The 16,293-nt window shown below is 37.7% G+C and overlaps 1 protein-coding gene across 13 annotated transcripts in view; it reads left to right on the forward strand.

Annotated features, from left to right (window-relative positions):
- Positions 1–16,293, forward strand: part of plekha7 (pleckstrin homology domain containing A7) — a 197,015-nt gene that overhangs the window by 53,554 nt on the left and 127,168 nt on the right. The window contains exon 1 of one of the 13 annotated variants that reach the window (XM_062976658.1): positions 9,197–9,735. The exons of the other annotated variants lie outside the window; for them this stretch is intronic. Within the exon in view, the coding sequence (XP_062832728.1) occupies positions 9,656–9,735 (80 nt within the window). The 5' untranslated portion in view covers positions 9,197–9,655. Of the gene's footprint in view, positions 1–9,196; positions 9,736–16,293 lie in introns of those variants that run through there. 13 annotated transcript variants of the gene reach the window in all.

Consider the following 16,293-nt stretch of genomic DNA (forward strand, 5'->3'; position numbering starts at 1 on the left):
TCTCATGTTAACAGTCCTGGAGCTCTTATAAGCAGTATCAGTTCCTTTTACAACATTTCAGTGAGGGTTTTTAAATGAGACCAAAAGGCAAAGACTTGTTGACACCTGTGTATGAATGCCAATAAAATATTGAAAGTGTTTAACTGCAATCATAATTTAAATAGGAAAATGTATGTTATGGAAGGCCAACACTGATCTCTGAATCCAGCTCAACTAGCAAATCGTGTGACTTAGAATTTGCTTATTTCTATTGGTGCCAGTCGGTTTTTGTTACTTCCTCTTTGGGGCTTCATTTATAAATAAATGACTAAAGGATTTTAGTGCTTAACTAATGCCACTTCTGAATTCCACCATCTTCCTGAGTTTGTCTAATCTATTATGGTGAGATAAACATAAAAGCCTTCCTGAAACTTTACTGACAACTAACTAAACAATCAAATAAGCCTTTCCTATGCAGGAGAATTTTTTTTCTACAGTATTCCTAATATGAAATATGAAAGGCATTCTTCACACTCATTCCTTGCCAAAAAATATAAGGTAAATTCTTTTTCAGTGTCCTTTATAACTCTCACATCTAAGCCATATTCTCAGACAGAACTTTCTTTGGAACATTCTAGAACTGAGCGTTTAGGTGGTCAGTCTTCCCCTTAAGTGCACATTAAAAAAATTGTGGCTCTTAAACTGCTGTTCAGCTTTCTTTGGTTGTCATTACAGCTTGTCTGAAACATTTTCTTCCTCCTGCATTACACAAATGAGTCTCACACAGAACATTGTCAATATGAGTGGCTTTGGCAGGAACCTCACCCGCTTCTTCGTTATGGGCATGCTTCAGCATGCCAAAGCCAGTTTCTCTCAATTCCTTTTTGTCTTTCATTGAGACAACACTGATTGAAGGGTTCTCTTCATGGAATCTTGCTAAGTAGTTTATCTCTTCTATAGTTACCTGGGTTATTCTTCTTTTTCACTTTAATTATCTTGGAGTTTTAGTCCCTTCATTGTTTGAGGAATGTACTTCATGTGAGAGTTAAATTTCTCCCCGAGACAACCATAGTTTTTTCTATTTTCTGCTAATAGTACGCTATCATCTATTTATCTTAAGTTGTTGATATTCTGTCCTCCAAATCTAATCCAGTTTTACATTTGACATATTAGATAGGATGATAAAATGTAGTTTTGTCTGACGCACATGCCAATTGGAAACCATTCTGTTTCTCCATATTCTGTCCTGACAGTGGCCTCTTGTCCTGATTAATAAGGAATCCAGACAATCAGATGTGGTGACACATCCATTCCTTTTAGAACCATCCATAGTTTTCATGGTTTACACCAGTGGTTCCCAACCTTTGGTCCTCCAGGTGTTTTGGACTTCAACTCCCAGAAATCCGAGCCATCTTATCAGCTGTTAGGAATTGTAGGAGCTGAAGTCCAAAACACCTGGAAGACCAAAGGTTGGGAACCACTGGTCTACACAATCAAAGGATTTGTTATAATGTGTATGTTAGAAATGACTTTGTTGTTCATATTTGTTGGCAGATTTTAGTTGGTATTTGAATGGAATTTCTTTAGATTGAATCAGCTCTGTTAATACACCATATTTTTTTCCATGTATCTTTGAGATCAGTTTCCACTTTTCTTTCTAAAACTTCCTTTCAAATGTCTCCATGAATGCTGGGGCACTGTCATCATATTTAGTCAACCTCAGACTTTTTTTTAGGGTTGGGGGAAGTGTTTATTAAAAAAGATGATTAGAAGTCACCTAAAACAAATCTGAGATGGATTAAAACATTGTAAACTGAGTCCCATGCTCCTGTGAAGGCAAGAAATCCTTTTCCCAATTAAAAACAATCCTTGTCTTTTGTGGAGCATGGCATCTTGGCCCACAGGCTGCAGTTCTCTTCCCCTTGCATAAACTCTTTTTGCCTTTATTTTCCTTTCTATTCTTTCTTCCTTATATATTTCAATCTTTGTGTTAGTATTTTGTATGTTCATTTTCATCATGATGTATTGGGATGCTTTCCCAGGCCTTTAAGGCAGCCTTAGAGGCAATTTTCTACAAGTGTACAACTTGCGCATCTACCAACTGAGAACCACATGCAATATTTACAACCTATTTCGGGCACACAAGAAAGAAAACATTCCAAACAGTAAACTGAAAAGTTCTGGATATTAACTTTGGATTAAAAGTCCACTTTGTTCTCATCAGTGTGTCCACCTAAAGGCTATCATATCCATATCATATCATATCATATCAATTCTCTGCTCTTTGTCTTGCCACTACTGCACTCTTAGAAATGACCAACAGAGTGGGAAGTGTGTCCTTTAGAGGTGTATGCCAGGCTTCCAGTCTGAAAGCTCAGCTCTAGTTCTAGATCAGATAAAGTTTTCCACAGGCATGCAGTACATATGTACACAGATATTTAAACAGGTGGCCATAGTATAGTTCAGAAACTTAACTTTTAAGTTCCTTGGCAAGCCCTAGACCAATGGTTCTCAACCTGAGGTCCCCAGATGTTTTTGGTCTTAACTCCCAGAAATCCTAACAGCTGGTAAACTGGCTGGGATTTCTGGGAGTTGTAGGCCAAAAATATCTGGGGATCCCAGATTGAGAACTACTGCCCTAGACTAACTTGAACTATAGACTTTTCCATTACATGATCAAGTTAACATATATTTGATAATTGGATATAACATTCTTGTAGAGTTTTTATCTGGTGAAGGACATCTATATGCAGGAACAGTTTTAGGCATGTGGAGTTGGTGCACATATAGATGCCAGCTTCCATTTGGATGTTACTGAGGTAATTAGATATATTTTCACTTTGGGTCCCACTTGGGAAAAGGTGGAATACGAATAAATAAATACATAATTTTAATGTAGATAGGAATGTTTACCTCCATCTATGGTCATAAATTTACATTAGCAGAGACAGGATATTCTCTTTTTCTAAACACATTCTTTAGAGAAGAAAGGAAATACTAATAAGAAAAGATACAGTAGAATCTCACTTATCCAACATTCGCTTATCCAACATTCTGGATTATCCAGCGCATTTTTGTAGTCAATGTTTTCAATACATCGTAATATTTTGGTGCTAAATTCGTAAATACAGTAATTACTACGTAGCATTACTGCATATTGAACTACCTTTTCTGCCAAATTTGTTGTATAACATGATGTTTTGGTGCTTAATTTGTAAAATCACAACCTAATTTGATGTTTAATAGGCTTCTTCTTAATCTCTCCTTATTATCCAACATAGTCGCTTTTCCTACGTTCTGCCGGCCCGTTTATGTTGGATAAGTGAGACTCTACTGTAGACTATTTCATCAAGAATTTTATATAATATTCTGCTCACTTACTGCAGTCAAGCTGAAGACATTCAAAATGCACCAAGCAGATTATCAGTCTGTTGTTCACAGTGGTGCAGGTATTTTGAGAATTTTACTGATTCCCAAATGTTTGCCATGCAGTGTATTTTGCAAAGTGAAATTACAAGCACTTGTTTACATGTTTTTAAAAATGTTGTCTGTGTGCCCTTGGGTTGGAGATTGCGCCAAAAAAAGTTTTACTTTAAGTATATTTCCAAGTGACAGAATCATCTTAGCTCTGCAGAGAAATGGTCTTCTTTCATTTTATTATATTTTATTTATTAGTTGTCCTTCCACCTGCTTTTGCTGAGCACTTGAAAAAATAGCTGTCTGTACAACCATATATTATCCACTTCCCATAGTGACAAAAGAAACCTGGGGTGATTTTGTTCAACTAGAACTGTGGAAAGGTTAAGCAATCTTGTCTGTGTTGTTCATCATTCCTAATTTTCAGTCTTGGAGGCTGCAATTGGTTTTAAAACAGAAAAGTCACATAAAAGATACACCATGATTGCATATATCAGTAGTTTTGGACTTTTGAATGCTACAAAATATGTTTAGGTTAAGACTTTAGTAATTGCCTATGTAGACAAAATTGCCTGTGGAGTGCTCTATATGAACTTTGATGCAAGACTACTGTTAACAAGATTACTTTCATTGACCTAAATAATTAAAATTCTCTTGAATTTCCCTGCTTTTTTCCTTATCTTTTTGGTGGAAGTCCACTACTGAATTCTGCCCATTTTTATTTGCACAAGAGAGCAGTTTACCCCAATCTGATAGCCTCCAAGAGTGCCTGATTCTGCTGTGCTGCTAAAATAATGGGAGAGTTGTGGTCCAGTCCATTTCAAGGGAACTAATTTGGAGAACGCTGTTATAGATTATAATAATAATATTTCCCAGAGGGGCATATGAAGGTAATAAGGATAATGGAAATACTATGTCTCCACTGCCCCACTCTAATAGAAGGTAGGCTGCCATGTTGTATATTCGTTTCCAATCTGCATGTGTAGAATTAAACAGATGAGCTCCAGGGTACTAGTTTTGCGATTGAATGGTGAGTACTCCTCAAATAGGCTTTCAACAGATAAGAAGGGTTGGAAAGATTATTAATTTGATGGTGTTGGTAAAAGATGTCCTTGCCTATCAGTTTAGTGTTCTGTTTAGTCATTAGAGTGAATTAGAATGATCTGTGGACGTAAAGTTGTAAATTAACTCACACAATGGATACTCTTCAACCCCTGTTCCCCAGCCTCAAGGCTAGTATGTCATCAGTACTTCAGTCTTGTGTGAAGTCATGTCCAGATGCTGGTAAGTAATCAAAGGAGGCATGCAAAGAATGTTCATGAAACTTTCATCTCTGATAAGAAGTATCTTGTGACAAGTGGAGACATGAGGTCAAAAATTGGAAATCATTGCCAAGATTTTTCACTTTCTGTGTGAGAATCAAATATGTGCTTTTCCCCTGGTCAAGATCATCATAATGTCTGCAAGAGACCTCTGCACAAAAGTAGACTCATTCCCCTTAGGCAAACAAAATGTACACACCCAGCAAGCACAGAAAGACAGTACTATTGATCAAAAAGCTAGTTCAGCAGGGTGTTATTACAAGGATCACAACTACATAATTCATGGTTGGTGTTTTGATCACTTGGATGTTCTATGTAAATATTAACAACAGTTAATTCAATCACTTTTTAAAATGGCAGTTAATTGTCCCTAATTATGACTGAATGGATGAACATATCATGAAACAACCCCATTTTCAGGGAAGTGCTAAAGAAAGTGTCAGAGGTATAATGTATAGCTCTTGGATAGCATGACTAATAGTTGAGAAACCTTGTTTCATCTCGCCATTTTAAGTTTTCATTCTTAGTACAGTAGAATCTCACTTATCCAACATAAACGGGCCGGCAGAATGTTGGATAAGTGACTATGTTGGATAATAAGGAGGGATTAAGGAAAAGCCTATTAAACATCAAATTAGGTTATGATTTTACAAATTAAGAACCAAAACATCATGTTATACAACAAATTTGACAGAAAAAGTAGTTCAATATGCAGTAATGCTATGTAGTAATTACTGTATTTACTAATTTAGCACCAAAATATCACGATGTATTGAAAACATTGACTACAAAAATGCGTTGGATAATCCAGAATGTTGGATAAGTGAGACTACTGTATCTGCATGCAGCATGGATATGGAATGATTCCTCATGAAGTATGATTCTTTGCTTACATTCATCCTCACTTCCTCTATTTGTTTGAAAGTATATTCCTGGTTCTCAAAAACAATGCATGTAATTTCATTTCTGTGGTAAATTTTCAGCATCTGAAAATGTCATAGTATTTTCCATGAAATTAGCTTTTTAGTCATAGTTTGAGAGGATTAATTTTTAACCAAGGCCTTCTACATAGCCTTGGGCATTTTTTTAACTGTTGATGTGATCTCTTTGATCAGAGTGAAGTAAAGAGATTTTACCAGTTGAAAAATATACCAGAAAGAAGGCTTTAACAAACTGTTAATGATTCTAAATTTAAAAGGTTTTAATATGCCCAGGATACCGCAAATCATAACTACAAGAATTTCTCAGTTGCTCTGTGTAGGTACTTCTTCCCTATCTTCAAAACTCCAATTCGTGTGTGCATGCCATCATATCATCTATTGACTTTTGGCAAGCCCATGAATTTCGTGGGGCATTGAATGCTCAGAAGTGGTTTTGTCAGTTCTTTCCTATGAAAGGAAAGCAGTGGAGTAGCAGCTCCACTGGCTTCTGACAAGTTTCTGGCCCCAATTCAAAGTACAGTAGAGTCTCACTTATCCAACATAAGCGGGCCGGCAGAATGTTGGATAAGTGAATATGTTGGATAATAAGGAGGCATTAAGGAAAAGCCTATTAAACATCAAATTAGGTTATGATTTTACAAATGAAGCACCAAAACATCATGTTAGACAACAAATTTGGCAGAAAAAGTAGTTCAATATGCACTAATGCCATGTACTAATTACTGTATTCATGAATTTAGCACCAAAATATCACGATATATTGAAAACATTGACTACAAAAATGCGTTGGATAATCCAGAATGTTGGATAAGCGAGTGTTGGATAAGTGAGACTCTACTGTACAGGTGATTACCTATAAAGCCCTATATGCTTCAGGTCCAACCTGTCGTCAAAACTGCATCATCTTTTATGAACCAGCACAGGCATTGAGATCTGTTGGAGAGGCCCTTCTCTCGGTCCCACCACTGTCTCAAGTATGGTTGGTGGGGATGAGAGAGCCTTCTTGGTGGTGGCTCCCCAGCTCTGGAATACCCTCCTTAGAGAAATTAGCCCCCACTCGTCAAGCCTTTTGGGTGAGTTTAAAAATATGATTCTTCAGACAGACCTTTGACCATGTGTAATCTATTGTCAGTTCGATGACTCACCAGTTGTGCCACTCCGCACTTCTATTTGCCAGCTTTATTCTCAGGTTGTACTGTTTTTTAGGAAATTTTATAACTTTATAATTCTTACAATTTTATTAGTGGGATTTTATGTGCATTGTTGTATTTACACATGTCTTTGTGTATGTACTTATGTATTGTTGTTTATATGCAGCATTTGGGAGTGCTTCTGTGAGCCGCCCTGAGTACCCTTGGGGAGATGGTGGTGGGGCATAAATAAAGATTTATTATTACTATTATAAATATATCCTACATTATCTGGTATTCATTGACTGTCTCCCATTCCAAGTCCTAACCAAGGCTTACTCTGCTTAGCTTGTAGGATTAATTTTGATCTGAAATTTTAGGATATTTAGGTTGATTCCAGGCTATGTACAGAGTACAATAACACTGGTATATTTACATAGCCCTCAGTTCTTTGCAGAACTCTGTTTCTGAGCACAGATTTTTCTCATTATAACTAAACCTTGTGATAGACAACAAGCAGAAGAACCCCAAGTTAAGAGTTAGATTACTAGATGATCACATTCATTCTCTCAGAACACTAAATGCTGCAAAACGTTCAGCCTTGTGAAGGAGGATAATTTAAGATTATTCTTTCCAACTTTTTTGAGCCATGGGCAGACCCTGGTTTCTTAAAAAATTGTAGTATAGGAACAGAGAAAGCCTAATATGTGGGCTTCATAAGATGACTGCAGATAATGTGGTCAGTCAAAGAGGACTGCAGTGCTCTTACTTTCTCTCACACACATAAAGGTCAAAAGTACACATACAAAGTAGGAGAGTGAGGAAAACAAAGGTGATTTCCTCCTATATGCAGATGAATAATGATTTCTCAATTAACACAGGGAGCTTTACTGCTGGAAAAGTCATAGGTAGAGAAAAGCCCTCATCACCCAAGATCTTTTTTGAGAAGTGGGCTCACACCAATTGTGTTTCAGCACTGACATTTTCTCCTTTTTGTTCAGGTGAACGGAGAAATTCTCCAATGACTTTCATAGTGCAAAAAATCAGTGACATCCTGGTGGATACCATTCTTACGGTGTGTTTTTCATTGGCCATTCATACCATCTACTATCAGCTCTGTTTATCTGAAAACATAATACATTTTAGTGTTTGTTGGACAATTGCATTTATCATTTGAGCATATATTGCTCTATAATCCACTTTTCACAATATATGCTTTACCTGTTCAGATCTGATAATTTCAACCTTCCCTTGACTCTACTGTATTTCCAGCTAGCTGGAATGTATTCTAATGATCTTGCAGAGAATGGTAAAGACCTGTATTTCCCCTTAATATATTAAATCAGTTTTTGTTTTTATGCATGTCTCTGGTTATAGTTTATGAACCTAAGTGTATTATTTTCTGTTATGTTGGGGGCATTAAACTTTCATTGATAGTCAATAATGCAAGTGGCTTTGATGGACAAATGAGTTAGTTCTAATACTTTCTAGTGATACAGTAGAGCCCCTGTTATCCGAGATAAAGGGGCAGGCCCCATCTCGGATAACTGAATGGCATGGATAGGGCGAAGACTTCGCCCCTTGGGAAACCTCTCGCCATCGCTCCTGTCTAGGCAGGAGCGATGGCGAGGGGCTTCCCAAGGGGCGAAGTCTCACGAAGGGACGTCCCTGGGTGAGACTTCGCCCCTTGGGAAGCCTCTCGCCATTGCTCCTGTCTAAGCAGGAGCGATGGGGAGGGGCTTGCCTGAGCCGAAGTCTTGCGGAGGGATGTCTCCCCCCTTGGGAAGCGTCTCGCCATCGCTGCTAGGCAGCAGCGATCGCCGGGCGCTTCCTCCTCCCTCTCCCTCTCCTTCTCTCGAACTCGAGAGAAGGAGATGGAGAGGGAGGGGTGCCCCCAGAGATGCCTCGAATAACCCAGAGCCTCGGTTAACTGGAGCTCAGTCAACCGGGGCACTACTGTAGTTGAATTTTTTTTATTCATCTCTGAAAAGAGGCAAGCTATAAAAGAGCAAAGAAGACTAATACTGCATTTTGAGCTCATTGTATTTTTTTTACATTCAAATTCATAGCTTCAGCATTAGTTTATACCTAATCAGTTAGAATGTATAATAAATAAAATGTTTTAAAGTTCTCTAATATTAGCGAGAAGTAATTAGATTGGCAGACAGTCTTTAACCTCCTCTGTTGTGTTAAATGGAACATATACAGACAGTTCAACCTACTGAAGTCTTCACCTTCTACAAATATGTGGAATCATTATGTATGGTAGATAGAAAAATTGTTAGTAGTAGTATTTTGGTTAAACTGTCTTTTGTTTTTTCTTTTTCTTTTTGATAATTTCCTTTACAGAATTCAAGGTCATACATCTTTCTATTTCCAAGGGAATCCTTGTCATGGTGATAAAAATCATGTTTCACCTGCAGTCTTGATCTTCATTAGCTGATAGGAGGGATTTGCAGCATTGGCAATAAGTTCTGCTGGTTGCTGGCTGGCTGCCAAACCAGGCTGCTGTTTAAGATACCAGGTCCTCGCTCTTTTTCTCTGCCTTGTTCCCTCTTTCTACATTATTTCGTACCACGTCTTCGCTTGAAGAATACTGTAAAAGCTTTTGTAACCAGATGGAAGTAAAGCTGCTGCTACTTGCTTAGAAAATCATATATATGTAATCCTGTGGTTTCTGCTATTGAGGATGGATTTTTTTCTGCTGGAGAAGAAGCAATCAGATATGCAGTCAGAATTTTAAGACCAGCTCAGAGTGCACTCGATTTCTTTGGCTGTCTGCTGAATGTAGCAATACAGATGGATGTGTGTATTCTAACACCCCAGTTTTAATGTATGGAATGTGAAAGAAATGTGATTTTAGAACATGAAACCAATGGGAAATAAGTCTGCATTTTCAAACTCTGTTTCTCAGCCAGAACATCCATTCTTCCAGGTGTCATGCAGGTATGTACATGTTTTGGTTTTTGTGCTCTTGATATATTTAGCCTTGCAAAACTACACTATCGTGCCTGTTTCTCCAGTAGCAGTAGGAATGTTTTCTTGAAAACTCTTTGAATTGGAGAACAAAGGCAATATGTAACAATATAATTTTGATTATCTTTGTCTGCAGTCTAGGCAATTTTTTAAAAAAGATGGTTATACTTATAGGCAGATGACCTTTCATGATCAGGTATGAGGCTTCCTAATCTTTTAAACACAAAACCAAATGCCTGAAATGATGCTTTTATAATAGATTGTTCTCCAAATAACCATGGCTGTTTCGTCATGCTGTGGCAAAGATGTATATGCTTCACTGAATAGTATTCTGTTTCTATTAAAACACTGTTTAGTCACAGAGAAATTATCCTGGTAGATCGATTTTGTGGAGACTAACTTGACTTGCAAAACTGTTAATACAAGACAGACTAGAAATATTAATATACAGTATAGGGAAATACAGATATGAAGAATTAGTCATACATCTTTCTGCATTTTTGTCTGTTCAGTAAGTTATCAATATTGCCTTTGGCAATAAATTTCTTGTGCACCTTTTCAGGAATATTGTGACATGGCTTGAAGATTCAATGGCTTATGTTAATTGGCTTTTGGTTTTGCAGATCACCGAATTGTTACAAAGAATAAGCAGAAGTTAAACAAGTTTTATTCTCAGCTTTCACTAGCTATCTTGTGTTTCTGGCACACCTTTCCAAAGGAATGCAGTCTTTGTTTTCTGGCTCAGTATCTGAAGCCTCTGCCTTTTTCTGGTGCAAAACTGAAAACTAGAGTAGAGGTAGTTTCTACATAATTACTCATGTGTTTGAAATGTATTTGAGACAGAGCATGATAACAAGCTATTGACTAATGCATCTGAAATGTAAGCATGTGCCCTGAAACAGGAGTTAGGGTATTTGCATATGTGTTTTTAAGACTCATTATGATAAATATGATTACTTTGTTGCGTTGCTAGTTCCGTGTAAGTTGTTTCACAGAGTAGAGAGCATCCATCATTTGCTCTTATAGCAAATGGAGGTGGTCAGGTTCTTATCAATTAAAAGTGAACCGGCCATCTAAAAATAAGGTATTGTATTTATCATATTCATATCCTGCCTTTCTTTCAAAATGAGATCCAAAATAGTATTTGCTACATACACAGGGCCCTTTAGGTGTTTCTGTTGTTCATTTGTTTGTTTTTACAATACTTATTTTTAGCTCAAGGATTTATGGAATGTTACCACTTGAGAATAATCTATAAAGAGATAACACAAACTTATGTCAAGATCTGAAACTCCTTGGTTCATTTAAAGCATCAAATACAGGCAGTGTTGCGTTTGTTCTTCCTTTTGTTTGAAAAGGAACACTCTTTTTAAGAAGTGGGAATGTATTCTTGTTTAACAAGCCTGCTTGTTAAAATCTGTTTTGCAACACACTCAAATCTATTGCCAAGTTCTATTGTGATTTTTAAAGGGGTTGGAGTAGGTTATGACCCAACTAGTAAATTTGATCATTTGGCATTTGATTTAGCTATCCTTAGGGAGTAATACTTGGATCTTTGTGTTCTGGTAGAAGTTAGGAGCCCCCCCCCCTCCCCCCAATGACTTTATATAGCAATGCTACTCAAACCGGTGGTTTTCGGACTGGTTACAATCCCTGGCAAAGAGGAAACCAGGAAAGGGAAAAAAAGAATTACATTCAATAAGCACAAATATGGCACCAGTCTCACATCAGATAGCTTGAGAACCACTGGTGCATAGGACTTGGTGGGAAAGGGAAGATTCATAATTAGAATGGATTTAGTGTTAAAATCATTATATGGAAAAAGATAGCCTCAGGTCTTAATCTCTCTTAACCATAAACTCAGTGAGATTCTCAGAGCCCCCGATGGCGTAGTGGGTTAAAGCCTTGTGACTTGAAGGTTGGGTTTCTGACCTGAAGGCTGCCGGGTTCGAATCCCACCCGGGGAGAGCGCGGACAAGCGCCCTCTATCAGCTCCAGCTCCATGCGGGGACATGAGAGAAGCCTCCCACAAGGATGGTAAAAATATCAAAATATCCGGGTAGACGGCCAATTCTCTCATCCAATAGGCAACTCAGGTTGTTCCTGACACGAAAAAAACAAAACAAAACTGAGATTCTCAGGTAAGGTCTTATCTATCAACCACAGCTCTTGTTCTAAGGCCCACTGCAATAAAATACGTGAAAGGGAACACTGTAACTAATGATAGTCTGCATTGCTGTTTGTCTTAATAAGCAAATTCTATGAAGTTTTCAAAGGGAGGCGGCCGGATGATTTGTGGACAGTTTGCAATTTCATATGTACTGTTAATATTATAGTGATAGAACATTAATCTTACTTTGATTCAGTTTTTGTTGTAGACTAGAATGACATTTGAATCCTAGTAATTCATATGCATAATGGAATGATGTCTATGAATTATTTCACCCTTGTGCCATTCAGAGAGGTCTTTGTACAGACACTATGGAGAAGACTACAGTACCATGTTTATTAACTTTGTAAAGATTGCTTTTCTGTGAATGAATGAGTGGGTTTGCTTCTTAGGCATTCACTGATCTGAAATATATGTATCTGGTTCTCAGTACAGGGTTTCTTTAGAATGAACCTTAAATTCAGCCATTTGGAGACTGGAAATTGCGCATCTGTCCGCTGCAGTCTACAGTTCTGATTGCTGCTTTTTGGTAGAAATGCAAGGTATAAATCTAATAATATGCCTTTCCTTTGTTTCTTGACTGACTACACTGTGGGGTAAAGAGTGTCTGAAATCACTAGCATTGTATACTTTATCTACATCTAATTTATCTTAAATGTGAGATGCTACCTCAGTGGTTTTGTTTATATGGCTGTATAAGACCTGGACCATCTTGGTTTCATGGGTCTGGAGTGGCGTGCATTTCTGTAGGATTGCTTCCATGTGAAAATCATTCACCTAAACTTATTCTCTATAAGAGGAATAAGTGCTGAAATAATTGGAATTTGGTAAATTAACATTCATATTGATTACATTGATTTCATGGTGCTATTCTAGTTAAGACTAATGATGGGATTTAGCTCAAATGGACCAAGGTGGGAATGACAAGCAGAATAGATTACTCTTTCAGGTTTGTGAGCCAAGATAGGCTACTAGATTTGGATTCTCCTTCACTGCTTCACAGCCAATAAAACTGAAATGCTGGTGCCATAACCTAACAGTGATAAGTGATGCTGTAACAATTTGTACCTTATCTCTTCAGGCCTGTGTGTGCAATTCCCTTCCCCCTTCCCCCTAAGTACTTGAAGGTGACTGATTTCTCTGGAATGAAAGGAAGGCAGTGGTTGTCTCCTCTGGCCTTGCAGATCCTGAAGCCTTCATATGCATTTTAGTACTGAACATCCAGTACAAGCAATGTTAAGTAGCACACCGTTGAGGACATTTGGCCCTTCAAATATTTTTATCATATCTCATTGCTCATAGTTTTGTAGTTCTATTTTTGTCATGCACCACACAGTGCAGAACAGAAGTTTATCTAGAAAATGCATTGTTCTTCTCTTAACCAAGGCAGTTCTTGATAAGTGTTTTAGCAGTGTTTTTGATTTTAATAGAATCATAGAGTCGGAAGAGACCTTGTCAGCCATCCAGTCCAACCCCCTGCCAAGAAGCAGGAAAATCACATTCAAAGCACCCCGACAGATGGCCATCCAGCCTCTGCTTAAAAGCCTCCAAAGAAGGAGCCTCCACCACACTCAGGGGCAGAGAGTCCCACTAGTGAACAGCTCCCTCTCACAGTGAGGAAGTTCTTCCTAATGTTCCAGCGGAATCTCCTTTCCTGTAGTTTGAAGCTATTGTTCCACGTCTTAGTCTCCAGGGCAGTAGTAAACAAGTTTGCTCCCTCCTCCCTATCACTTCCCCTCACATATTCATGTCTTCTCTCAGCCTTCTCTTCTGCAGGCTAAACATGCCCAACTCTTGAAGCCACTCCTCATAGGGCTTGTTCTCCAGACCCATCCTCTGGACACATTCCAGCTTGTAAACATCTCCTTTCAATTGCGGTGCCCAGAACTGGACATAGTATTCCAGTTGTGGTCTGATCAAGGCAGAATAGAGGGGTAGCATGACTTTGCTGGATATAGACACAATACTCCTATTTATGCAGGCCAAAATCCCATTGCTTCCCCCCCCCCCGCTGCATTACATTGTTGGCTCGTGTTTAACTTGTTGTCCATAAGGACTCCAAGATCTTTTTCACATGTACTTCTGCCGAGCCAGATAACCCCCTTTCTGTATCTGTGCATTTCATTTTTTTCTGCCTAAGTGGAGTATCTTGCATTTGTCCCTGTTGAACTTCGTGTTGTTCGTTTTGGCCCATCTCTCTAATCTGTTCTGCTCCTGTATACTAGCTATCCCTCCCAATTTGGTGTCGTCTGCAAACTTGATGAACATGCCTTCTAGCCATTCATCTAAGTCATTAATAAAGATGTTGAACAGAACCGGGCCCAGGACGGAACCCTGCGGCATTCCACTCGTCACGTCTTTCCTGGATGAGTTTGATTGTAGTGACGAATTTGAATTTATTTGTCTATCTGGGGAAGATTTCATAGTGAAGGGAGAGGAAAGTAAAATATCATATTCAACACAAGTAATCAAATGTTAAACTAGTAGATAAAATTGTGCTTCTTTCTGTAATGGGAATGATGCAGCCCTCCAAATACGTATTATTGAACTACATTTTCAACCCTAGTCAGCAGCTCAAGTGCTGAAGAATTCTGGGACTTATAGTTCAGTAATATCTGAATTGCTACATAATTCATCTGACTGTATATGTGCCTTCGAGTTGTCTCTTGACTTACGGCAACTCCATTAATTTCATAGGGTTTTCTTACACAAGGAATGCTTAGAGGTAGTTATGCTAGTTCCTTCCTTTGAAAAATAGCACAAGCTCCTTCCCCTGTTTTAATTTAACATATTAAATAATATTCATCTTTATACTGGTCCTTACTGGTAAATCACAAGATAGATAGAAGAACCGTTCTGTCAGACAGTTGAAAGATCAGTGTTTATTTGGACCTGTCAGAATAAACAACACATTAACAATTGCATATTGTAAAAATAATGTGCTAAGTATGAATATTTTTTTAAAATAAAGCAATGCTGTGATTTTGCTTGAAGTGAAGAATTGTATATTTTCAAAGAGTCATGGAAAAAGGTTTGGAGGAAGCAGTGTGTTGGATAGCAACATTTTATTATGTTTAGTAATGTGATTGCCAGTGTGAGCAAATCATGGTCGCAAGTGCGTTTGTCCCACTACAAATCAGAGAAACAAATCTAAAACAAACCAGGAAAACAGTAACACCTGAATTTGAATAACATGACAACCACAGAGCAATATTATATTATTTTCTTACCTGTTCGTGTTTCTTCTGAGAACAAGTGGCAGTGTGCACCAGCACATGACTAGAACCTTCTTAGATCCTTGTCCTGCTTTCTGAATAGTTCTGAGTGCGGGCTGTAAAGTTACAGCATTTGGTCAAATCAGTGATTGTAACTACATTTCAAATTTATAGAATAAATATCACATAACAATTACACAAACACACATTTTAAACAAAACTAAACAGGGGTGTTGTGTGGTTTCCAGGCTGTGTGAGCATGTTCTAGCAGCAAAACTTTCAGGAGAAAATGCTGCTATAACACAGTCACACAGCCTGGAAACCACACAACACCCCACTGATTAGAGTAGTGAAAGCCTTTGACAAAACTAAACAGAATTCTCATTGAGATACAACTACATCATTCCTTTTCAAAAGGAGAAAAAAAATCACATTAATTATAAGTTTATATAAAAGTCAACTAAGTGTCACAAAATTTACAAACAGACAAAATAAATATATTTGTAAATGCTGTCTATAGATGTGTGTGTGTGTGTGTAATTCTTTCAAATATTGCAAGCACTGATAGGTTCTCTATTTGTTGGAAAAATTATCTTTCTAAATAATGAAGTATCATTTTTTCAGCAGTCAAAAGGGTATAAAAACTGTTTTGTTGGCCGTTTGTTAATTTCTAAGAAAGAGATAAATTATTCAAGAGAATGTGCATGTCCCTGAATATCAAGGAACTTTCCAAAACCAAATTTACTTATGTGATTATTTCCTCTCAAAATGTAGCTGTTACACTGACTGACACACATTTTGGTGCCTCAGACATTAGATTTGTTTCTGGACATATTTGATCCGCTGATTCTAAAAATGCTGCCAGTTTTCGCCGTTAGCTCAACTTTTTGAGATACAGAACATATGGCATCTACCAATCACCATATGCTTGCCCATAGAAAACCATGATAACCATATCTAAGAAACTAGAGCCTACACCAGGGGTCCCCAAACTTTTAAAGCAGAGGGCCGGTCCACAATCCTTCAGACTGTTGAGGAGCTGAATTATCATTTGAAAAAAAATACGAATAAATTCCTATGCACACTGCATATGTCTTATTTGTAGTGCAATACAACAATAACAATTAAAGAACAATACAATAT

The sequence above is a fragment of the Anolis carolinensis genome, chromosome 1 (genome assembly GCF_035594765.1).
Source record: "Anolis carolinensis isolate JA03-04 chromosome 1, rAnoCar3.1.pri, whole genome shotgun sequence".
Classification (NCBI taxonomy): Eukaryota; Metazoa; Chordata; class Lepidosauria; order Squamata; family Dactyloidae; genus Anolis; species Anolis carolinensis.